Genomic DNA, 26,513 nt, shown 5'->3' with positions numbered 1-26,513 from the left:
TCTAAGACTGGGCCCATCGCTAAAAATCTGCTATTTATCAATTTTATCTAGATGAACGCGTCATTGGTACGGTACTAATGGATATTTTTGGTCGCTAATGAAAATTTAGTAGATTGCTGAATTTATGTATGGGCCCAAATTAGGGGCATTTAGGCCGACATTACATCCATTTCCCCTATTTGAAAATTTAGAGCGCTGTAATATTTTATCATTTTGCTTACTTTCTTATTGACATAGAAAGTTTTTCATATGGTTCATTTAGAAAAAAAACCTACTTAGCATTTGAATAAATATACATAGTTCAACTTTAATCTTTTTCTATTGTTATGTGGTTTTATGGTATTTGAATCGCTTGGTGCTTTGTAGCTATTAAATACGAATTACTTCCAATATCATAGTTCAAACTCAATACGACCTGAAAATCTACAATGACCTAGTGAGCACCATAGCTCGTGTCATCTGTCAGTATTGTGTATTACATGAAGAGCTCAACCGAGATAATAGTCTATTAAGACTACAGTTGGTAAACTCTCGAAAAAAGAAAAAGACAGTAAGATTTGAACGTAAACAAGAATTTGGGTGAATATAGGATCACATCAACACAATTGTAATTTTACGTCTGACCATCTGACATTTCTTGATGGGACTGATAGGTGGTTATTTCACATGATAAAACAAACGAACCTGATGTATTTTTAACCTTTTCCATAACAAATTTCTTGGTTTTATCAAACATTATGAAAGTAGATGCCAAGTCATAGTGCATGCCGCTGTTAAGTCACAACTGATAAAAACGCATATGTAACTGATATGTGACTATAGGGAGCTCAGTATATTATCAATGCTATAGTATCAATAATGTATTTGGGCGGGGCTTATCGCCAATGAATATAACTTCGGATTGGTTGCGACTTTGAAATGGTTTATATGAGCTATTATCTTTTAATTCGTGATAAATCATAAAAAAATATTGTTGGAGAATGTAAATAATGGAAAACTATGTTTTTCAACTTGAATAATAAAATAATGTATTTATTTCATGTGTAGCTTTCTGAAACCTATTTTATTTGTATCATTATTAAAGTCACTTCATCATACGTATTTTAGGTCATTCGTGACTCGTCCGGAGATGAGTTTTGATCTCGTGACCTTCAGCGTGAACGGCATGGATACTAATCAGTACGCTAGGGTTGTCCTATTTATTCAATTCCGTTCAATGGATCATTTTTGGACTTTCCTTGCATCTACGTATGCTTGCTATCGATATTTCTACAAGACGTTGTTTACTTTTTGGTTGATTGGCTAATTTGGATCATTGACCGCAGTAGAAACTAAATGTCCATGAATTGTATGCATAAAAATACGAAAATACCATATTCACATATTAAGGCAGTTCATTTAAGGTCAATAAAAAGTGCTACAGAAAACCACAATCAAAATGTAATGAAGACATAATGACCACGATTGATCAAACTGCGGTTCGCGCATACATACACAAGAAGTGGAAAGAGAAGAGAGCGCACAAAAGACGCGTTCCAGCTTTGCTTTGCGTTTCACCACTTTGCTGGGTCCATTATTTGTGAGACAACACGTCATCGTGATCTTAAATTGATTTTTTATTTTTCAATTAAGATTTTAATGGATACCAGCAATCAACAAGCGATAAATAGCTTGCTTATGGCATGCTCAATCGTTGAGATCCGGCAAGATGTCGATCGTTTTGTTAGGCATATTGTTGTCTTAATGTATTTTGCATTTAGATAGACCTATGTGTTCGGTCGGTTCTCACGTAGTTTAGATCTACTAATCAGCATCATCGCAGTGTAATGGTCAGGAATCGTTTAATGCTCGTTTAACGATTTTTATACGTTGTGAATTTCATGGCGGCCAGGAAATGACTTTGACTTTGGGGATCTTTTTTAAAACTTAAGCCAACATTTGTCTACTATCAACTAACAACTGTCTCGATTTTGTATGGCACTTAAAGATATTTTTTTCAGAAATACCAACCTTCCAAATACTCCTGATCGTTGGCAAGAAGAAAAACTGAGAACAGCAAATATAGTCTCTGGTGAATAAAACGATAACAGATTCAAATAAAACGACAGCCGGGAGTCGTAAAGCTGTGCAAGCCTCTTCCAAACAATCATGGAGCTGTGGGTGATCTCTCGCTCTCACTGTTATTGGGTTGGCCGGTTTCGTTAGAGTCTGGCATTTCCTGGATTTTCTCACACGGTGCGCTAAAGATCTCTCACATAATTGAAGAAGTGCCGAAAGCGACAAAGCAAAAAGGCGAACATGCTACATTTATCAGTAGTTTGTCTTTGTCGGTTGTGTGTTGGCATTCTTCCTCGAATTACGGTGTGTACCTTTTTCGGATTTCCTTCATCGCTGCTTTGTTGGGACCGTGGTTGGTGGTTGGAAGTGCATGTAAGCATTGTGGGAAAAGTAACAAATAAAGTGAATAGATTGAGTGAGTGGTCCTCTTTAAAGGGTCACATATTTTCCTTATGTGTAAACTTTGGTGTCGCCAGATTTAAATAATGTTGACTTAGGACAAAATCAAATCCAGTCATGAATCGTAAGAAACTATGCAAATTAGTCAAAAATTGTGCCTTATTAGCGACACATTATTTGTAGGTATTCTTGACAATGAACATACATAGTTGGTTCAAAGGTCTTGTTTTGCAAAAGAATTATTTACACCTCGTTAATTTTGTAAACAGTTTTGATCGTTGACAAAGTACTCGCATCATTTAGACCACTATACTCCAAATTTTGTGAAATTCAGGTAACCAAAGTCTGCATACATACTTTTAATGTTTTCCGTATATATTGGTAACATACTACAACTCAGTAAAATAGAACACCGAGTTTTCAGTAATGTTTTACTGGAACAGTCATCAAACGAAATTACAAAATTACTGATCTCACCAGTAAATTGAATTCCTTTACACCATCCTCCAGATGTTCCATTGACTTTGAAGCAAACATTTTCAATTGTCTGTAGTAGAGCTCCAGACTAATGCAAGCAATCTGGCACTCCAAGAAAGCAACCAGCCGACCGAAACACGAGGAAGCGTTGAGTGCTTAAGCTATAGCTCAGGATTAGTTTAAACAGTCCTTTAATAAAAATCGTCAAAAATCCGAAATATTTTACTCATTACTCATTAATATTTATTCATCAAAAGACTGTAACAAAAAAACTGAAGAAGTCAGTAAAAAATGTAAACCAATAAATATAAAAAAAAATCCAGCAATTCTTTTATTGACTAAAACGGTAATTTTTGACATTTCATTTACCAAGTTTTTAGTTAAAGAAAAAAACTACTCAGTTGAAAACTGAATACTCAGCTGTTTAATAATCCAGTAACATTTTACCGAACTTCGGCAATCTAAAATCTGTGTGTAAGGTTTTACTGTGTTTTTGAATTGTGGGATTGTTTGGTAAAAAATCTGTGGATTATTCAAAAATGAGAAAACTGTAGTACTGACTTAGTTCCATTAACCACATTTAATGATAAAAAATCATATTTGTCGATTTCATTGATTCCTTACCGATAACGGTCATAAATTATTGAAAATGAGCAATAGAATAGCGAAAAGAAGCAATTGAAAATTTAGAAGTGCAAATAAAACCTAAAAAAATAGCAACAACAATTACCTTTTTATTATTGAAACATTGTTTTACCGACAAAAAATATATTTTATATTGCAGCTTTTTAATTTGCAATTGCTTCTTTTTAATTTTCAATTGGTTTCTTTTCACTAGTCTATTGCTCATTTTCAATAGTTTATTGCTCTCGACTATGCAGGTTTTTTTGGTAATCATATTTTAAGTGCAAGGTGTCGTATATATTTTTGGCAAATAGGAATTGCCTCTCCAATCAGAGCGTCTGTTCACGATGGAGGTGTGGCTCAAACAGCGTCTGATTGGCATCCAGTGGTAGGATAAGAAATGCTATACCTAAAATCCCAACAAACAATTGGGAGCTGCATAAGCCAATTTTGCCTGTATAAGCTGTACTGCAACTAAAATTATTTATTTCCCAACCCCATCACGACTGATAGAGGAGACATTAGGCCAAACAGCTATGCCTCCAAAAATTTCAAACCATTATAGAAACCAACAACGCAGCGCCTATTACCTCGCTCCTGGATACTTAAATGAGTGAGAATAACTTTCATCCGCTCAACATTCTCTACACTTATCTCAGCTATGGATACTTGGAAATGATAAAATTTAGGAATACTTACCATTCAAAAATTTTCTAACACGGACATTTTTTCAGGATATTTATTTATTGGTATAATATTCACAAAACAATATGTCAGCACTAATATTCAGCGGCCAAAACATTGTCGAATAAATTGAGCATTAGGATTTTGTTGGTATTCGAAAATTTCAAAAACTGAAGAATTCTGAAAACATCCGGAGAAAGTGTGGGGTTAATGTTGTTTGAAGAAATTTTTTTATCAATTAGAAATAGGAAACTGAAAAGGCAGTTGCTTCCCTGTTTCAGTTCGATTGTATTAACCAAGAAGAATAGGAAGAACTTATTTCCGTTTCCCAAATAATGCAATCAAAAACAGCTGGTTAAACATTCAACACACATCACAACCAAGAAAAGTCAATTTCCTAAATGGGTACATTTCAATCAGATTCCCGGCAAGGGTTCCTCTACGGTACCAGCAGAATGGCTCAGGACCGGAGCAGTCGAGTGTACTTGAACGACACTTAATTGAAAATAACAGTGCTAAATTCTAGGTCTAGGGCTCTTCTTTGTTGTATATTCCTATTCAGTGGGGTGGCGGGCTGCTGTTTATCGCTCCGGTGATGACTGACCGTGTTTGAAATTTGTTCAGTTTCATGGCGTGATAATTATTGACTAAACGCAGTTTTTCCTGTAAATTTAACAATAAATCGTAATAAACGCTCATTGAAAGCTAACCCACACACCAAGCGTGTCGAATGAAGATTTGTGGCTGTTTAACGCTATGTATTATGTATTTCGGCTTCCCTTTTTCGGAGTTTCTCTGTGTGTTCTCGCTTTCAACGGTCCAACGCGCATTTCTTGTTGGACGACCGGGGACCCCATTCATTTATTGACAACGTCATTAAGAGAGATTTTAATGGATTACATTTCAAACTATTGTCCGGTACCTAGACGCTATAAGGCGTTGGATGATTTGTTTTATGTGTTTTGCCTCTTTGTAAACATGTAGACAGGTAATCTTTGGGAAACTGCACTCAAAACGGGCGATGCAAATTTTATTGTAGGTTTACTTTATAGGTTGGAAAAAAAAACGGCTCATACCGTGAAGACATACATTTCATCGTAGGTCATTCAGTAAACTATCAGAGATTATAATACAAATTTTCCAAATTTGTTTGACCCTTTCCTTTCCAGAAGGTTTTCCGTTGTTTTGAGATACTAAGGGGCTGTTCATAAACTACGTAGTCAGTATAGGGGGGTGGGGTGGGGGGCGGGGGTTGACAATTATCCACGGACCAAGAATCCTAAAAAACCGTCTACGTAGTTAATGAACAGCCCCTAATATGTGTTTTTTTGAAAAAAAAGTGCTAGAACAAAAAATATATCATTAAAATTATCGAATTCTTTAACAATACTTTTTGTTCAACAACAATAGTATTTTTAAATAATATATACATATGAACGAGAATAATGAGCAGACGGAGAAGCTTAAATTAATACTGACTGTTTAATTGTATACTGACAAACATGTGACGGACCGAAAAGTTGTGGTTCACCATTAGAAGGAGAGGTTAAGAATATTTGCAACTTTGCTGAGTCCGCGAAATTGTATCATTGTATGTCTCCATGGTGCATGTAAATTATTAGTTTCTTGACAAACACGTCTTCTAGGCTTAAGAATCAAATGTAAACAATGACTTCTATCACCGACTTCTTGTAGGCCGAAACTCACCTATGCAAACCTACAATATTGAAGGGTGATTTCTTCAGTCAGATGAAGTTGTTAGTATTCGTTGGTGAGTTTGCGGGAAATCGGCGTTTGAATGTTATATTAATCATTGGCATTATATACATACGTAGGTATGTGGTTTTGTGATTTGTGGTGTAGAATATTCCTTTATTAAGTTTTTTTTTCCATACTGTTTCATTACCTTTATCTTCACGCAATGTGGTAGACGGTTTCTCACTAGGTGCTCTTTTTCTTCTTTTTCTTCTTACAGACAGACCATTACGATACTGTGATGTGCCGCCCGGTGGCACCTGTTGTACACACACGATAGAGAATAAGCTTGCAGTGCACGCCAAAACACTGCTGGAACGGAACACTAAAGACTCGATCTCGAAGCTGTCTTCGGTGCTGGGGATCCGAGCGCAAAAGTTCAATGGTAAGTCGCTGTGGATATTTACATGTGTGTCTTTTCTCTGTTTGTATATACCATGTTAAACAACGAGGAGATGGAGCGCACTGTGCGTCCGATAACGATCTTACACGGGTGACAAGAATATTAAGGCTTCCATTTTGCGCTTAAGTGTAAGCTTCCATATAATAACGTGCAAGAGATTCCAAATGAGGCATAACAATTAGTGTCGTCTGAAATTTCCACCGAGTGGTTGTTGACAGGAACTCACCTTTTTTTATAACACCGTTTATTTAGGCTGTATGCTGTTTCTAACAGCAGCGGTATTAAGAGGAGAATATACACTAAAGGAAGTGTTATTTTTATTGCTACCCTGTCGTTGAAATTGACCATAGATAAAAGCTCCCGTCACGGCAAAGTTTGTCATACCTCTTTCTTCTTTTTACGATGCCGGCTAAGAAAACGAAAACCTGCTGTATGAAAAAGTATCATGTATCATCTCCTTCATGGAGGCCGAGATCGTTTTCTGCTCCAACTATTTACTTTGAACGGGACCATAAAGTAGTTTGAATCTTAATTCATATTGACATAATATATTCTGCCATTCGATAATAGGCTCGCATCTAATTCATCAGGCGATCCTAGTGCCTAAGCTTCTTTGAACATGTTTACTCAAAGTTAAACGATTTTTTTTTTGGGATTTGAACATTGGAGAACAATAAAGTTTATAAATGCAATTCAATTTATTTTCCGGTATACTCTGAATACATTATTTCTGCAAAAAAGTTAGATAAAAATCAAAATACTGTAGGCATTACAAACATTACGCAGTGTGTTTGCTATAATAACATTCGAACAAAACATTCTCTAAACCTTCACCATTTAAAAGACGATATGCCTTCATGTTCACATTCTTTATTGAAGAATCTTCTTTTTTTTATGTTTTCCAATAAAAAAACTGACATAAAATTGTCTTTTAGAAACAACCGCTCTAATTTACACATATTTTGCATAAAAAGAAGCTTCGGGGAAAAAATTCAGGCTGGCCACCAGTGTTGGCAAAATCATCATACAAATTATATTGTTGCGCTCTCATACGCTCTCAATATCACGCGTGATATTGGAACTCCCTCCCCTTGGCTAGTTTTTAACCTGGACGTTGGTGGGCGGGCCTAATCTTATGCTTCATAGTGGAGCGTTGGAGACGGTTGGTTTAGGTCCGGCATCGTTGGCTCATGCCGTGACAGAATAGCGTCATGAGCATGTGATCAGGATTACTGAGCTTCCCCTCTCTGATGAACCATTGCATGAGAAAACCAAAGTTCTAGCCTGAAGTGATAGTATCACACTTGTTACTCCTTTGTTTGAAAGCCGCGTTGTAGTACGCTTACGTATAGGCACTGACGTTGGGTGCGATACTGGCGGGTTTTTCCGCAAATCACTCTTATTTTATTTATTTTTACGCAGATAGATTTATTTGGGCATGCAAGGGAATTATACTATTGAAATATTTCAGAAAGTGCCCAACAGTGCTCGTTCTATTTACGTGACAAGCTTTCATTGTTGTTTTCATTGAAGCATTACTCAGGGAACAATGTTAAACACCATTTTTGTACATGGTATTGTAACTAATCTTATATGTGCTTTATTTTGATTTGGGATAAGTGTTTGAACTATGACTCGGGATTTCCACTGTGGCGTGCTTCTATTGTGACATATGCATACGAAATTTTTTGGGACGACATAGTGGAAGCGTGTGAGTGTAGTTGGAGCATATACCCTATATAATTTAAAAATCAGCTAGGAAACTAATTTCAATGTGAAGCATTTTAGTCACTTGAATGTGTCACCTGGGTCGATCTAAGATATAATAAATATAGATCAAAGTCAAAATTACTTGAAATACGTTAAATTTTAGATTACATAGCAGTTTAGGTACTTAATAAAGTATGAGTTATGATTGATTAGGTAAATTAGAAATTTCAATAATTTATTAAATTAGACTAATGAGATATCATAATCATCAAACGAACTTAAATAAGAAAATTTAGACAGCCTAATAACATTAAGTGGATTAACAAAAGAGTTAGGATGCGGAGGGTCCGCTTAGGGAGGCAACTAGCCTTTATCCTCGGCTTTGAATTGACTTGCGCTCCCATTGCCCCACCAAACGCTGCAAAATGAAAATGAAAATATCACGTGTGATATTCGAACAAAATATTGCGAGACTATTCACAACATATAAAATTGAGCTGAGAGTTGATTCGACACAAACATGATTCCGTTGCACATCGTTTTCTTAAGAAGAGAAAGTATAGTTTGCTATCTCTCTTTACTCTTCACCGATGGCAGATACGAAACTACTGCTGTCAGCAGTAACGGTAGTTTCGGGTCGCGTTCGGATGTAAATCATAAATCATGAAACTCAAACTCACTACGGTTTGGTTAGAATTGTAGCTAGTGAGCTTTGTTAACTTGATATTCGTAGCTACGATATCACAGCTCGTAATATCATACACAGTTGCTTGCTTGTTGATTTTTGTCTACGAAAAGCAAGCGTGATCTTGGGCATTGGTGACATTTGATTTTTTGATATTTTTCCAACACTGATGGCCACTGAACTGGGTAAACCGGGATTTAAGTGGGAATAGTTCACATCAGGGAAAAAAATTGAGAAATAACCGGGAATTTGATTGCAACTTTAAAAAATTTACTCCTTTTGATCGAATTCTGGTTAATGGAGCACATTTTTCATATACCGATAGATCGAAAACAAATCGAAGTAAGTAATTAAAAATAAGTCTGAATCCTGGATTAATTATCAGTGTGCGCAAGCTTAAAAAAATTCGATATCTGAATTAACTATATAATTTCTTTGGAAGTCTTCACAGGATCTTTGTAACTTTATTATAAAATTGGTTAGAATCATCCCAAAATGTCTTCAGAGTTTCTTTCAAGATGCCTCACAACAATCTGATTCTCTCTGGCAGCCCTTTGCAATTTTCTCCATTACAGTCTCAGATTCTGATTCTCTTTGGAACACTTTAGGAAGTCATCCTACAACAATTTTCTCAAATTGCGTTCAATAAGTACATTTAAAACTCCCTTAAAATATTTTTTTAATTTGCTCGGTATACTCTTTAGAATTAAAACAAAACCCTTGGACTTATTCTCAGAATTCCAATGAACTTAACCTCACAGTTGTCTGGGAATTTTTATTCGAATCACAGACAAACAGATATTTTGAACAACCTTTTTCAAACTATCATCACAAAGCTCACTAACGACATCTCGTGGAAAAAATCTTTTTTGCTTCGTCGCAAACAATATTGCATACAATTTCTTTAGAATTTATATAAAAGTCAAAGTCAAAACACTGTGGTAGGAGATTTGTGAAATTAACAATGTTTGAGGTGAACGTCAAATGGATGTACGATGACTGGGAATATAGAGTTACGTCTGTTTATCTGTTATAAAAGAATGTAATGATATAAGAATTCAGGGTTTTACTGAAAATTCCTTCAAAATCCACCTCAGTTTTCCCAAATTGTAATTGTAATTCTTCAGTACATATCCTGTGCCTTCCGCCAAGTTGGCGCATCTAGGGACCAACCCTCAGGTTTATGCACCTACCGTCCTTCCCGTTGCACTTGTCAGCTTGTGCGATACTCTAAACTCACATGGGTGGTCGAATCCAGGTCCTCACCAGGTCCTGGGTAGGCTCAAGTGTCCGTCTAGGTTCTGGTGCATTAACTGCCCCGTAACGTAGGTAAATCACCTTTTCGTGGTACGTTACGGGATGTAAGATCTACCACCGATTCCTAGTCCTGACTACTTCAAACTAGGGGAACAGGATTTTTCAGTAATCCAAGGAACACATCTTAGTCCTTGTTACTTTTTATGCCTTGTTGATTGTGACAAAACTCGACTTTGCCTACCGACGATGATCTTGAAACAAGGAAAAAAATTAGTTAGTTGTCTTCATCTATGTGATTCCTAATCTTCTATTCGTTGTTCCATAGTTTGAAGTGGTTAAGACTAGGGTTCTGATGCATGGTAATTATCGGTGTCATACCATAATTTTGTTGCTAAGGAATCCAATTTTGACTGACAAAGGGGCGCGCCTTTGGCCAACATTCCGAAGGGTATAAATAGCGGGACCTTTCAATTAGAGTCGGATCCTTGCGATAAATGCAAGAGTGGCAACTATAAAAAAAATCGAATACTTCATAATTTCTGAATAGTGATGGAGTAATACGACATGCACTTAACTAAGGACACGGGATATACTACAATAGATCAATTTACTGGTCGCAGTACTGTTAGGTCCCGAACAGAGGAAAAAAAAACTTATATCTACACAAAAAAATATGAATTATATTGGTGTATGTAAACTTCTTTTTCACGTAAACTAGCAACTTGCAAGAAATTTTGCTTATAAAGATGATGATGATGATGATGATGCATGATTGTAGCTACTACTATTTGAAATTTTCTTATTTAAAAATTGTCTTGATCTGTGTTGAATAACAGCACTTCATATGTAATACTAGTTTTACATCAACACAATTGAATTAATTATTCTTTAAAGCAAAATGTCTATAAACTGAATAAATATTTTTTAGCGGCGCCGGTGGTGTAGTGAGGAGCGTGATTATCTCTCATCCCAGCAGGCCTGAGTTCAATCCCAGTCGGCGCCGCCGGGATGTTCTGAGGCATAACATCTCTGATCACGCCTTCGTTCGGAAGGGAAATAAAGCCGTTGGTCCCCGGTTCATGAGTTGATGGGTCGATAGGTAGGGTCTAGGTGTGGGAGGTGGCGTCGTTAGCATTAAAACAAGATCGACGGAAAACAAATAAAAAATACATTTAATACACAACAATTTAAAGTTTTTAATATTTATTACTGCAAAACAGCTATTAATTGGCCATAATATAATAATAAGCACGATATTTTGACAAATTAAATTATGTAAAATAAGCCATTTGATTTGCCAACTGCACAGACAAAATATGAAAGTAGCGTAAGATCACCACCGTGTGATGGCCGTTCACTGCTCGACCTCCATTCACCACTCATATAAAAAAATGTTTAAAAATTTCACAAAATGAGTTCACACCCAGATCGTTGGGTGGTTCGAAATTTGCCCTTAAATTTGGTAAATCCAATGAACACTGTTTCAACTGTACGGTTTTGTACAAATTGGTTTAAATTTATTTAACATTATTTTTATGTATTATGTGAATTTAAGCTTTAGTATTTATTTTTTTGAACAAAAAGGCGTTTCTATTAATATTCATAAAGAGGGGAAATGATTCTAATGTTGGCCTATAGATCTAAGATTGGGCCCATCGCTAAAAATCTGCTATTTATCAATTTTATCTAGACAAACGCGTCATTGGGACGGTACTAATGGATATTGCTATTGAAAATTTAGTCCATTGCTGAATTCATGTATGGGCCCAAATTAGGGGCATTTAGGCCGACATTACATCCATTTCCCCTATATGTTGAATTCTTCGACATACCCAAAGTTGGCTTCCCCCTCGATTCCCCTCCCCTCTAGAGAAATGTTCTTGATAATGCATCATTTCATTTGCACTAGGTTCTAGCTGCGGATCTCTGACGCCAAATTTTGTGTGACCGGTTAAGTGCCTTATATTTTTCAACGAAAATAGTTTATAACTTTTTCACTAAAAGAGATAGCAGTTTGGACTCTTCAGCAAAAATAAGTGCATACAAAAGTTCTGAAAGTGCTTATAATAAATTAGTTACGAGTCAATGTAAAAAAAGGCTAATTTATTAAAACCGATTAGAGATAGAAAATTGGTATCTTCAAATTCTGTAAAGTTGCTTCAAATAAATTGTTCTACAGCTTTGTTAATCATTGTGCCGGTTTATCTCGAATAACTAAAAGGCTGATATTTAGAACTCTTTAACAATAGGGAGTTTCCCTATTTACCTCAAATCCTTTATGTGTACACAATTGTTTCCTGCTATAGAAGACTTTGGAACCACTGTGCAGTGAAGGGTGACGGTTAAGATCTCCCGATCATGCCGAAGCTAAGGATATACATTTCGATTCCGTAGAAGAAAACGAAATTTGCAGTTTAAACTTTTAAAAATCTTAAAGCATCTGCTTTAAAAACAAGGATTCAAACGTCAGTTTGTCAAAACTCTTATAACAACTACAAGATGGTTCAGAATAACTGTCACCGATTTCACAAATATGCAATAATCACTTGGTAAAATGGGTATATGTTCTAGTATTTTTGTTTTAAAGTATGTACAAATATCAGCTTGTAGTGATAGTATATTCCTTTCACGTTAAATTAGTTCTAATTCGTCTAGAATAAAAAGTTAAATAATATAATATACTTAGAAAGCTTTTAATATCAGTCCATCTAAAAAACAGCAAGCCGAGAAAAACGCTGTTGAATACAATCTCCACATGGGATGGACAAAACATGTAACTTTTAGTGCACAATATAAAATGCCGGTAGTTTACAGTCGATTCTAATGCATAACTTATTTCTGACAAAAATCCATATGGGCATACTAGTCGACATTGTCCTACGCACTTCAAGAATTTGCAATATTTTATAAATTTTGCCTCGCTGTATCCAAAAATGTCTTCAGATTTTATGTAACACGTACAGCTTTTGAGAAAACCGGACTTAAATTCTCAAAAATGCGTATTTTCATGGAAATTTGTTTTGTTTGCTCTGCCTACTTGGATTTTTGCTCCGTCCTTTAAAAGTTAGGTTTTGATATTATAGAATGGACATAGCTGTATCCGTATGTGAAAGTATTTTTGTTTAGCATAAAAAATTATTGTTTTATCTAGTTCGATTCTTTTCATCGACTTTCTCTTTCGTTAATAACTCAGTTGCAACAACATTCCCTGTTCCCTGTTTGGAAGATAGATAAAAACCTCCTTATCATGCTATAGGCAAAAATAGCACGAAAACTGTTTGCATAGCCGTGGTTATCAAAACAGAAAGTCGATGAAGAGATTCGATCAAAGCAGATAGGCCCTTTTTCAAGCTCTGTATAGAATTGTTGTTATAACAAAATAAAAAAAATCTCAAAACGAACACGGGGTTGAAAGCATAAAGTTAAGAAAAAGGAGGGTGATGTTTATTTTTTAATAATCATTCTGAAATTAAATATCATAAACGCTCGAAATCCGAAAACTTAGTTTACAAATCAAACCACTTTGAAAAGTTAATTATCAATGCCTACCACGCTCAAAAAAGCATGTAAATTGTACCATGGTCTTTTACTATCGCTCAGAATCACCACTCATAGGGGAAATGGCTCTAATTTTGGCCTTCGTGTTATTGAATAAAAAAAATTAAATGTCTGGATTAATGAAGTGTCCGGTATTCGGTGCATTACGGTATAATTTTCGACTTTTTTTTTGTCGCAAACACACAAACTGTAATGGTGATAATCACTTACGAAAAAAAGGTAGTACTATACTGGATATTTGATCAGCATATGCCCGTCCCTCAATCGGTAGCATCCGATTGTGAACAATTCTCGTTCTACTTATTTTTTCGAGACCAAACCACCGGTCTAGCTACAGGCAAGTGTGTTTATCCCTCCATACGATCGCCATATTGATTTAGATGCTTGTATCGCCTTTGTGCATACCAAGTTTATCTAACCATAGCTCAAGCGGGCATTTTATTTACAAAACATATTATTAAACAAATAGTAAACCTAGAAAAGGTTAGAAAAATATAACACACAACGGTATCTCTCTCTGACTCTACTGCTAGGGACTGAATCTTCTGTCTGGCTGACGGTCTGAAATTCGACTCAGTAACTCGTAAGAGAAATGAGTTGGTATAAGTAAAAAGAGCACATTTTCGGTATCGCATTCCAGTGTTCGCTAGACAGAGCAGGAATCAAATTTGAAAAAAAAAGTAGTGGAGAGGAACGATAAAAATAGTGATGTGTGGAAGCAATAAAGTAAATTTCATCGTTAAATTTAATTTATTTGTATTTAAACTGACTGTGCTAGTAGTTGGACTTTGATGGACGATATTCATTATTATGGTTTGGCTCTTTGGGCCAGATCTATCGGCCAGCCAACCGGATCGTATGGAAGCCTAAAAATACCATTTCAACTTGTTTATGTTGGTCAGAGATTAATCTGTAAGAGAACTATCTTACTTACCTACATGAAGTAAATGCATTCTCCTCTCAGCTGTGCATGATGTACTTTTTTACGACTCGAAACGATCTGAGCTCCAGAGCGTTATTTAGATTAACGAGTTAATTTTCGAATGATTCACTGGAAAACATGATTCATTGAAGTGCACTGCAGGTCTACACCTCAATTTTCGGTTTGTTCGTGTTGCTACATACATATGTTGTAATTCTACTGAATCTTGTTTTACAAACGTTGTGGGATCTCCCACAGTAAATAAAACGCAGAAATTCGATTAAGTACATGCATCTTATTCTTCCTTGGCTTTATTACGTCATAGACCGGACATGGAATCGAACCCAGTCGTCACGAGCATGGTCTTGCTTTATAGCTGCACCTTTACCGACTGAGCTAATGGAAGCTAATGGCACTAACATGAAATACCACAGCGATTTTCCAGGTGGTCGAATTTAAGTTATCTAAAATAAGTTTTTTTCTCTGCACCACTGCATAAAATTTTAGCTTTGTTGTGATGAACAAGAGTCGATTTTTCTTAAAATTGTATGAAAAAAATGTTCGTAGAAAAAAACATGAACAGCTCCTACGCTACTTTACGATATTTAAAAATTACGTAACTCTCACAGAATACAAGTCTCGTGCGCATTATTACTCAACTAATCTCATTATAGTGGCTTATTCCTAAGACGTACTTTTCGTGTCTCACTTAACCGACTGCCAATTATTTTTAAGGTAATTTGTTCTCCGAGTTGAACAAGAAGATACTTTGCAGTTTCCGTTATTGAAACTCTTTTGCTATTTAGGACAGACACATTAATCGCAAGCAGCGTTTTCGCTCTTGTTTTATACCCACTTTTACGCCGTCAAGTTGAATGCCTGAGTCAGCTTCTCCGTTGCAAAAAATGATGATCAGTGTACCTGAAGCCCGGGCTCTGCTCTTGGTTTGCCATGAATATTTTAATGATCAAGAATATCGGTAATAAATTCCTCATTTAATTTTTACTGTACTCGTATGCACGGACGACCCCGGCGAAACCCGTGTAACCAACCTGCTTTGCGACTTTTTTGAAATTGCGGTGGCGATTCTTTCTGCTGCCACTCTCCGTGCGAACAACTGGTTTCCTCGGACTGATCTGGTTTTGCTTGTCATTCTGATCAAGTGCGGGTGCGGACTCAGGTTCTGAATTTATATACTTATTTGATTACACTCTATCGAATGAAGAATGTGAGATCTTTGATCTATTTTTTGCTGAATAAATTGCGTTCTAAGCTTAACATGTACGTGTATTGAATTTGTTTCTATGAAGCTTCTGACGTTTGACGTTAGATCGTCGAAACGACAAACAAATCAATTAGGTTTGACAAATGTTTTTTTTTTTGTGCATCTCAAACTCTCATAATATTCTCTGGCAGTGCATGGATCGATCTTTTACAAAACACCAGCTTTGCAAGTTAAGCCATTTGGCTTCTGGTAAGAATGTAGCATTCTGTGTTATTTATATGCATATGCATGCGTTACTACTTTTGTTTGCATTTAGCCATTATCATCTTCACACATTTGTTTCTTGGCGGTCAGTCGCAGTTGTATAGGATGTGGCCATCATCGTACATGCCAGTTGTCGCATGCAAAATATGAAGCGACTTATTGGCGGTGTTATTGGCCATGCCTAGAAAGAGGCACAAGAAAATTTAAATTTCAAACAACCGCTTCTTAACGATGTCGTTTTTGATTGGGCTGCTTTTCGAATATATACACATTTTATCCACGTCTTGTTTGGTGGGCGAGACCCGACTGGACCACTCAGTAAACTGTATACTTCTCTACATTGCTGCTTGCTTGTGGCAGATCATAAATGAAGGCGCCACATTTTTTCAATCCCACGTTAATCTCAGTATTGGAGTTATCTTCTTATTGATGTCACACCAGATGGTTTCTCCGACGTTACATGAAGCTGTCTTGGAATGAGTGGTGATATTTTAAGCAACATGCCAACATGACAATTCTGAATAAGGTTGCTTTAATCCTAGTAGTCATTTAGAAGTTGAATTGAATTGCACAGCCAAAGATAGGATTATTAACTAAAATAGAGTTTATTAATTGGTTGAGTGATAAGCGTGACTGCCTTCTCACCCCAGTGTATCTAGGTTTAATGACTACCGAGGTCGCTGGGATTTTTCATTGTGAAAAATTATTTCGTCTCGTCTTCCTTCCGAAGGGAAGTAAATCCGTTTGTTTCAGCCCATGTCTTGATGGGCTCGATAAGTTCCAGGTTTGAAGTCGTATCCCTGGCACTCGATTGCCGTTGGTGATTAATCACCAATTGGCAATCAACGCTGCGGAGTATAGGCAAATGAAAAAAGTAATTATTGGATGTATACATAAATTTTGTATCTAACTACTAAATTAAAGACAAGAAAAAGAGGATGAAATTGATCAAAACAGAGTTTAAAATCAATAATAAGTATACCGCCCATAAAGCATAACTGTCCCATTTTGTTATATCTTTATTAAGGAGACTTTCGGCCCTGGGCTTGTTCGTCTCCGGCCCCATATTAATAGGAAATCAAGCAGACATGGGACAATTATTCTTTTATGGGCAGTTAAAAAAGTATAACATAATTTTCAAATCAATAGAACGTGTATTATGTTGTTAAATACATAACATATATATTTTATATGCTCCCCATTCCCAACAAACATTGAGCGCTGAATAAGAGTTTATTCAGGCAAAAATATGCTTCTTCAGCTAATTAATAGCTTATTCAGCTTTTAATCAGCTCAAATTGTTGTGTTGCTCTTTCAAAGCGTATTGAGGTCCCGAACAACAATATAAAATTTAAACGAATTTGGTTATAATATCGATTTGCGGGATAATTTTAATTTTCGTATGGGAAAATATATTTTTATTCATTTGCTTATCTAAAATCCAAATATTGCTTATATTTCACCAAATATCGGACGTAGATTGAGAATACTATACAAAACAGCTTTGTCGAACACTGAAAATCGATTTAATCTTTGTACAAAAAGTTACTAATCTTTCACTTTAGACCAACTGGTCTAAATTAATATAATAATAACATTTTTCTCAGAACTCTAATCAATTTTACTGTCTTGGACAAAGTTGTTCTGCATAGTATTTTGTAACCTATTTCCGAGTTTTGGTGAAATTTTTACAATATTTGTTTTTTTTTTTGCAAAAAATGAATAGGTTCGTTTCCTTTCCCATACATTTCTCTCGCAAATCCTGATCATAACCAAATTCGTTCAAATTTGACACCGTTGTTGAAGACCTCAAAACACATCGGAAGAGCAGTGGAGAACAGGAGGTTGTGATCCATTATACAAACTTGATCCACCTTAATGAGTATGCTAATTGACGTTTGAGTGGTTTTTTATGAATTTTAAGCTAGATTTTTTTTTTGCATTGTGAGTTTTTTTTTTTTTAAATATAGTCACTTTAACGCTCTTGGTCATTCGTGACTTGTCCGGGGTGAGATTTGAACTCGAGACTGTGGCCTGAGAGGTATGGATGCTAACCACTACACCGGGGTCGCCCCCAGCATTGTGAGTATGAGTGTCTGCGTGAAGCATGAGAATCTCATGCGTGAGATTTGTTTGCCAGAACGATCGCCTTTCGTTTTGATAGGATTTCGCTGGCCTAGTAATGACCATTTTTGCATACTAAGCAGAAGTTCGTAGGTTAAATCCTACGCTTCTTCATATTATAAAGTTTTTTTTCTTGGTTGAAGAGGACGTGGAAAATCGCTACTGATATAACTCGGTTGGAACTGTGCTGTTGTGTTCAATTTTTGCAAATTTTGAATTGCTTTATATCGCTCGGCCTTATCGATTGTCGGTTTCACTGGTTTTCAGTTATGTTGGTGCTCAGTGGCTTTATGGTGTCCGTTTTTGATTTTGCATGTGTAAGCAGAAGATTGTGGGTTCAATCTCAGGCCCCTCTACAGTATTGAGTAGATAGGGTCGAATTATTTGCTGTCGATAATCTACGTAGAAGGTTTTTAAGAGATTTCAGACCCCTTTGCGTAGAGAACTGTCCATATTTTGTTTGGAAATGTGTATAGACCGTAGACACTCGCCAACCCCCCCTCCCTCTACGAGTCTACGTGGTTTATGAACAGCCTCTTATCAGGCTTTAAAATACATCACTTTACAAAGTGAATCCAAATCTGATTTACTTTTCTCACTAACAAAAACGTTTTTCTCGTGATCACCGTGGAGATACAGAGGTATACTCGGTCTCTAGGAACAACGTATGTCGACGTAACAATCCTCACCCTCCCCGATGACCGTAAGGACGGTCCCGTTATTGATCTTGAAGAATTGAGGAAATTGTTCACATCCTTTAAGCTTAGTAAGGCCAATCAGGGTTTTTTACAGATCTGGAAATATTGTGTTACAATCCTGGTTAAACATGAAAAACGCTGCTAATTTTATTCAGCTTAATGACTTACCATATCATTCAGGCTAAGTCCTGGTTGTCCTTTCCTGTAGTTAGAAGTCGTCTCTATCCAACTCGATCCATGGTTTCATGTCGCCAGCCACGTTGTCTGTGGAGGTTCCGCATTGGACCGCAGCTCGGTATATATCTCCTCCGTTCATACAGTCTCCACTAACATCCTGCGTTGATGAATCCCTCATAATTTTAAGCTCCGGTTGGGTGTACATCTACTTCCAGCCAGACGTTTTCGGCAGGGTTGCTTCCACTCACTTGCTATAAAAAAATGTTTTTCGGAATTATAAAATCATTAGATGTTATTATGATATTATTTGTTTGTAAGTTAAAAGAAGAGGTTGTACACACATGAAGCCTGTCAATTTCGCTTTCAGAGTGTCACAATCAGCGATTTTATTATTCGTGAGCGTTCACTCAGAGTGAGCGCTCGCGAGTCGTAAAATCGCTGATTGTGACTATCCGGATGCGAATTTGACAGGTTTTATGTGTCAAACACTTGCCTTTCAACCGCTTCTTGTATCTAACAAGTACAAAATATCATTATAACATCTAATGATTCCAAAATTGCGAAAATCATTTTTTTATGCAAATGAGTGGAAGCAAGCCTGGTTTTCGGAAACCATTTTCTCTGGGTTTTCATCCGACAGTCTTACGACGTACCCAGCCCACCGTAATTGCCAGATTTTTGCAATTTGTGGTTCATTGGCCTTCGCCATGGTCTGTATTACATCTGCACTCTACCGTAGATAGCACGTAAAACCTTCCTTTCGTAAACACAATGTTGGTTCTGCACGAGCATAATCCAGGTATCGTGGCCGTAGAGAACTATTGGTTTAATCTGAGTTTTTTCAACTTCATTTGGCTGCGTACTTTACTCGACGTCCTTAGGAATCCAAAGTAAGCTTGAATCAAATATATTATATTAACAATATGATCCATTCATGCCTTTTCCAAACATTGCAATGACGACCTAAACATATTGCTTCACACACCATCTAGTGTTGAAAAAGGTCAGCAAGAATCATACAATTACATCGAGGGGCGTGAATATAGCACTTATTACAAAAATAAAATTCAAATTATTTCCATTAATTACATTTCGTATATTACATGAAAATTTGTCTGACGTGTCACTGTTGTCGTCAAATAAAATAATATGCGGAAATACATACATTTGAAATATTATGAAAATTTTCAATTGGTTTACCCCTTGGGAAGATAAATAAATACAGTGGTAGCGTTTTTGGCCACATAGGCGCTTTCATCGCTAAAAATTCGGTTCGCCAGATAAGCGAAAGAGTGGAACATATTGTTAATATAATATATTTGCTTGAATTCTTGCCGTGCGTCTTTGATTTTCTTTGCTGGTGTCAATATCAACGATCAGCAGTGAGTAAATTTTATATGCTTGAAATTTTGGAAATATGTGGATCAGCCCCCATAAATCGAGAATTTAATCTGCAATCTACAGAGAGAAAATGCATAAAATAAACACTTTTGATGTGTGACATTAATTCTGCAATTCAATTAGATGGAATGAATATACAGAGAGAAACAGATACTGATCAATTCATAATGTACACACTTTGAAAGCGTCAATTCCATTGCACCACGGAATCTCAATAGCATCTATTTATCCTCCGCAGTCGATTTAATTATTGATAAGCAGCCCTAACGCCTTGCAAATGAATGCAATCTTTCATCCCGTTCAACAGTTTGCTCCGCCATACGATATCCGATTTAGTTCACTTGCAGTGGTTTTTGAGCGAATATAACAACTTATTTCATTCCTCATCTAGGGTACACGCTCCTATAGAACGTTTACCCTATCTGCTGTCGGCCGAAGTGATGTATCAATAAAAATAAATATAAATAAATTCCCATTCACATCAGCGGCAGCGGCAAAGGCAGAAATAAATAAATCAACCAAATAAGCCACCATTTACACGCTTATTCACCATAGTTCGCGTTTCTCTCGGCTGCGTTGTCTTACAGGCCCTGGATTAAATATGGCAGCAGCAGCACAATCTAATGGTTGTCACACCGCCGACCGCGAAATTCATTTAAATTTTTAAATAAATTTTAATCAATTCCCAATTATATCGCTTTTGTCTCCATTTTGGTGCGATGATTTCAGCACCTCCAGTATGTCGCAGAAAAAAAGCTTCAGCTTAAGCGGCTCCGTCTTTTATGTTTGCTGAACTTTAAGCATGGTGGAAGAGGACTGAAATGAAACCGTGAAGTCAGCCTGCGTCTTGTCTGGTGTGGCTCGATAACGATGACTAAGCCATGGAACTACATATAACCGAACCATGATATCATCTTTATACGGCAGATTTTTTATCGATAGCTATCTCAATCATTTGATAAAATAGAGTGATTAATTAATGATTCCTAATATATTGCCACCAGCACAAAACTTGTGTTGCTTATAAAGCCCTGCCAATTTAGAATCGGTATCTCAGAATCTGTTTGGTTTAGGATAAAACGTTATTAGAAGAAAATTTTATGTATTTATTTTAGTTTAAAGATACAATGATGGGTTTTGCGATCCATCAACTTCTGCACAAGCAGCTGGACAACCAAACCGGCTGGTTTTTTTCAAGTATCTGTCCATTGAAATGGCATCCTTAGCAATTTTTCCACTCTTCTTTAGTTTAGCTTTAATAATACCCCAATGCATTTCGATTGGGCGGAAATCCGGGTAGTTTGAGGGTTTCATCCCTTTCTCAATGACGTCTACTCCATTATCGCGATACCACTGTTGCGCATTCTTATTGTAGAGGCAATTCGCCAAATCTAGCCAAAACTTGACGGGCCTCGGTGCGACCTAATGAACAACAATACAGGCATTCGTTGATGTATAACTGTCCGTTCATAATGTTGGTTGTGATTTAAATCGAAGTCTTCTGCTGGCCATAACTGCATATTCCCTGCCAGATCATACCGGCAAAACTGTCCGCAAAATCAAATTTATTTTTCTTGGGAACATCTCCGCCACCCCTGAAAACATAAAACTTCTGTCCCGGATGCTGTTTGTAGTCCAATAGGATGAAGCCGTTGAATTTGGTTGGCTGTACTTAATTTTCTTCAATAATCCGACAGTATATGTGAAAGTGTTATTGTTTCAAGTTTTCAAATACATTCGATACAAAAACAAAACAAACCAACTATTAATCTGTTGAAAGTATTGAGAAGGTTATGATTGATGTCTCTTAGCCGAGAACCCCCTCCAAATTGGGGGCCCTGGCTTTAGTCCACCATCGCCCTACCATTAATACGGCACTTTATGGTATGAGACATTTAGAGTTTTTTTTATAAATATTTATTTAATGACAGGAGGCAGTTACCTAACAAACTTGAGATAGGTGCAACATCTATACCTTCAGTCCAGCTGACTCCTGTTATTTCGGAACATGGACAATAATATTTTTTAAGTCCCACTTTCGGCCCTTGGAGTGGGCCTTCTTCAGGCGATATAAAGTTGTACAGTTTGGTGTGCCGCTGAACGGTAGACGGTGCAACTTTATATTTCCTGAAGAAGACGCTGAAATGTCGAAATGCTAATGTATTTGATTTTGATCCAGTGATATCCAAAAGTTAAATGAAATTACAAAGTAGTATCTGTTTTGCCAAATGAATTTAATTGTACTGGGTGAGCTAAACAAATGGCTATTTTAATACTAATACACACAGCCTATTGTTTATCGTCACATTATTTACCTTTTTGATGAGGGGACTCTGATTTTTTTGAGTCCATTGCTCTGCAATGGGAACTATGATTTTTAAATTTAAATTCATTTAAAAGTATCTTTGATAAGGAGAATAATAATAATAATTTGAATCCATCTTCACAAATGAACGATTACTTGGATAATTAGTATTACAAACATCGTTTTAAATTATAAAGCAGTTATAACCTTCCGAACAAATAGAGATTAGTCGTGCGTAGTTCAAAAACTAACTCTTCGACCATGGCTAATCATAAGCGCTACCCAAGCAAAGCAGGAGATCAAATTAAAATCAAAGACAGCTGTTATGATGTAATTCCCGAGCAAAGTTAGAGATCAAATTGAAATCAGAATTTGCTGTTATGATGTAACTTATTTTGAATACTCCATTTGATCTAATTTTGGTTGACTTAACAGTTAACACAGCAAAAATGAGAGCAACATTTTACACTGTTTAATCAAACGGAAAACTAATCCTGCTTTCAATGAAATCAATGTGATTACTGATTTTGCATTCATAATGTTTAACTGAATACGAGCCTGGCGTAAATGGTTAGCATCCATGCTTTTCACGCTGAAAGACTTGATCTCAAATCTCACCTCGGTTTAGTCACGAATGATCTAAAATGTGTTAATCAAAACATATAAACAATAATCGTTAGTTCAACGACAGATGAATGTAAATCAAATTTAAAAACAAGAAATTAACAACAAGACTTCAAGTTAAGTTGCTTTGATTTAAAATGTCTTGACTGCATAATCAAAGCACAATATTAAATCAGACTTCTGACGCGACAATTGTAATCAAAATGAGTTTTCATTATTTTCTCCTTTGGTTTGTTTTTTCCGTCGATCTTGTTTTCCGTGCTGAGCACCAATGCTACCGACGTGCCAGGAAGGCAGCTCCCACACCTGGACCCTACCTATCGACCCATCAACACATGAACCGGGGACCAACGGCTTTACTTCCCATCCGAAGGAAGGCGTGATCAGAGATGTTATGCCTCAGAACATCCCGGCGGCGCCGACTGGGATTGAACTCAGGCCTGCTGGGGTGAGAGGTAATCACGCTTACCACTACACCACCGGCACCGTTAGAGTTTTCATTATAATAGGAACTGCAAACTTTAATATCGATTTGCTTTCATTTTGTTGACGGACTTTGCTCGGGCTTCTTTTTAATACTCCAGTTGATCTCATTTTGGTTGACTTAACGGTTAACACAGCAAAATTGAAAGCAACATTTTACAGTGTTGAATCAAATGGGAAACTAATCCTGCTTCCAATTAAATCAATTTGATTACTGATTTTGCAATCATAATATTTAACTGAATACGGGCCAGGTGTAAATGGCGCACGCTGGAAGACTTGAGTTCAAATCTCCCGGACAAGTCACTGTTGGCAGCAGCCAACATCTCAACCGCATGGGTTGGAAGGATGAGCTCCAGCAGCATCAACTTCTTAAGCCTTGACTGTGAACTGTGCCACAGCAAAATGGCGGATCCAGCCATGCCACGTACGGAGGACGATGTGCAGCCAAAGGCTACCTGCGATCGCTGTTTGCCCTCTCAACCTGCACCCGACTTGCATTGATTAACTCTTTTGAAGAAATTCTAAAACTCTTTTTGGAAGCAAGCGGGTTGCAATGTCGAGATAAACAAATAGTCACTAGCAGGAATTAGCCTGCACCGAGCGTGCCGAGCGAATTGTTAAGATGGCGGGTGAAAGCGTCACAGCAGCAGACTCTTCAGGAAACACCATCAGGATCGTCTTCGGGTTCGGGAAATAAAAAAAAACACTTTATCTTCTGTTCCTCTTCGATATATTCACCTTGATGGTACGATTACAAATGACAATGAGTCCGGTTGTGACCGGCGCTTTTATAGAAAAAAGGGTTTACAAAATAAATGAAACACTGTGATTGGCTGCCCGACCAATGACGCTTTGGCAGGAATGAGGTACCGGCTGGTGTACAGCAATGATAGCGTTCGATGAATGGCTGTTGATTTCGGGTTGATGATTGTGGTGGTCGTTCACGCAACGACGGCAGACTCTCGTTCGCTGCAGCGAACATTCTAGCCCGCGCCGGTTCCCAGTAGATCGGCTTCGCCTTTTTTCGATGACATTCGTTGACGGTTATCTTCAATCGGCAGCAGTGAAACTTTCACGATCGACCGCCGATAAACAGTGTCTCCCACTCTTACGTCTACAACTCTCACTAGACCATCCTCCCCAGGGTACACTTGGACAATCTTACCCAACTTCCAACACTGTGGAGGCAAACTCTTGTCCGTGAGAAGAACTATATTTCCAAGTTTAACGTTTGAGAGAACTATGCGATTTTTTGGTCGGGGTTGCAAACTAGTCAAATAATCACGGTGCCACGATTTCCAAAAATGTTCACGCTTAGCCTGCAAGAGCTGCCATCTGGAAAGACGGTTTTCATTTATCCCATCATACGATGGCTCGGGGATCGCGGTCATCGGCCTTCCGATAATGAAATGGCCAGGAGTAATAACTTCTCCTTCGGCGGGGTCGTCAGAAAGCGAGAACAGGGGACGCGAGTTTAGTATTGCCTCTACTTGGGCCAACAATGTGCTAAACTCTTCAAAAGTCAGGGGAGTTGATTTGAGGATTCGTTTCAAGTGGAATTTAGTAGATTTTACAGCGGCCTCCCATAGGCCGCCAAACTCTGGAGACTCCGGTGGGATAAATCGCCAGCCGATTTCTTTACTGAGACAAAACGATTCGACAAGATTCATTGCAGTTTCATCACGGAACATGGTAAACAAATTATGTAACTCGGTCTTGGCACCGCGGAAATTGCTCCCATTATCTGAATGGAGCTCCCGAACCAAGCCGCGTCGGCTAACAAATCTCTGAAGAGCTGCAATGAAGGCCGAAGAAGTCATGTCAGAAACACACTCTAGATGAACGCATTTAGTCACAAGACACACAAATACCGCTATGTAGGCTTTAACGACGACTAGTTTTCTGATTCCCTGCCTGACGAGAAACGGACCTGCATAGTCCACACCTGTTATTTCGAAAGGGGCAGCAGGCGTGACTCGGCTTGCCGGCAGGTTCCCCATGTACTGCGAAACAGCCTTCGGCTTGACGCGAAAACACTGGACACACGACCTAGTTATTTTTCGAACGGCGGATCGGGATCCTAGCAGCCAAAATCGTTGTCTCAGGGAGGACAGCAATCCTGAGGGACCAATGTGAAAATTTTCCTCGTGGTACGCTCTGATAATAAGATCAGTAAGGGGATGACGTGGTAAGATGTATTGGTGCTTGGACTCGTAGGGGAGGTATGAATTTTGAATTCGTCCACCAACTCTCAAAACTCCATCTTGAATGAAGGGACCAAGTGATCCAATGTGCTTGCAAGGTTCACCGTCTTCCACTCGCTTAAACTCATCAAAAAGGGCCTCATGCTGAATGACTTGAACGATTGAATGCAAAGAGGCACGCAGCTCTGGAATGGTAGGCAAATTATGCGAAACGCGATTTTTAGGATTCTTTTGCCGGCAGTTGTAAATAAAACGCTTTACATAAGCAAGAACACGTTGAAGCTTCCTAAGCGAATCGAACCTGGCAAACAACGGCAGTTTGTCGTTGTTGAGAACTATCATTACGGTTGCATTCGCTGGTTTCAGGTCGGGGAGCTCGAACTCAGGAATGTCGTCAACACTTTGAGCATGGAAGTGAACTGCGTGAAGGAATTGGGGACCGTTCCACCACATTTCGTTGGTGTTCAGAACGC

General features: G+C 37.5%; 1 protein-coding gene across 1 annotated transcript in view; it reads left to right on the top strand.

The window, feature by feature from the left end:
* dlp (dally-like) overlaps positions 1–26,513 on the top strand; it is a 108,550-nt gene that overhangs the window by 67,544 nt on the left and 14,493 nt on the right. Inside the window, exon 2 of the mRNA XM_065219716.1 lies at positions 6,218–6,382. Within this exon, the coding sequence (XP_065075788.1) occupies positions 6,218–6,382 (165 nt within the window). The remainder of the gene's footprint in view (positions 1–6,217; positions 6,383–26,513) is intronic.

The sequence above is a fragment of the Ochlerotatus camptorhynchus genome, unplaced genomic scaffold, assembly GCF_037179485.1.
Source record: "Ochlerotatus camptorhynchus isolate MF236.1 unplaced genomic scaffold, CSIRO-AGI_Acam_v1.1 ptg000109l, whole genome shotgun sequence".
NCBI classification, from domain to species: domain Eukaryota; kingdom Metazoa; phylum Arthropoda; class Insecta; order Diptera; family Culicidae; genus Ochlerotatus; species Ochlerotatus camptorhynchus.
The sequence above is the reverse complement of the archived record's forward strand: the minus strand, read 5'-3'. Positions and strand labels throughout refer to the sequence as shown.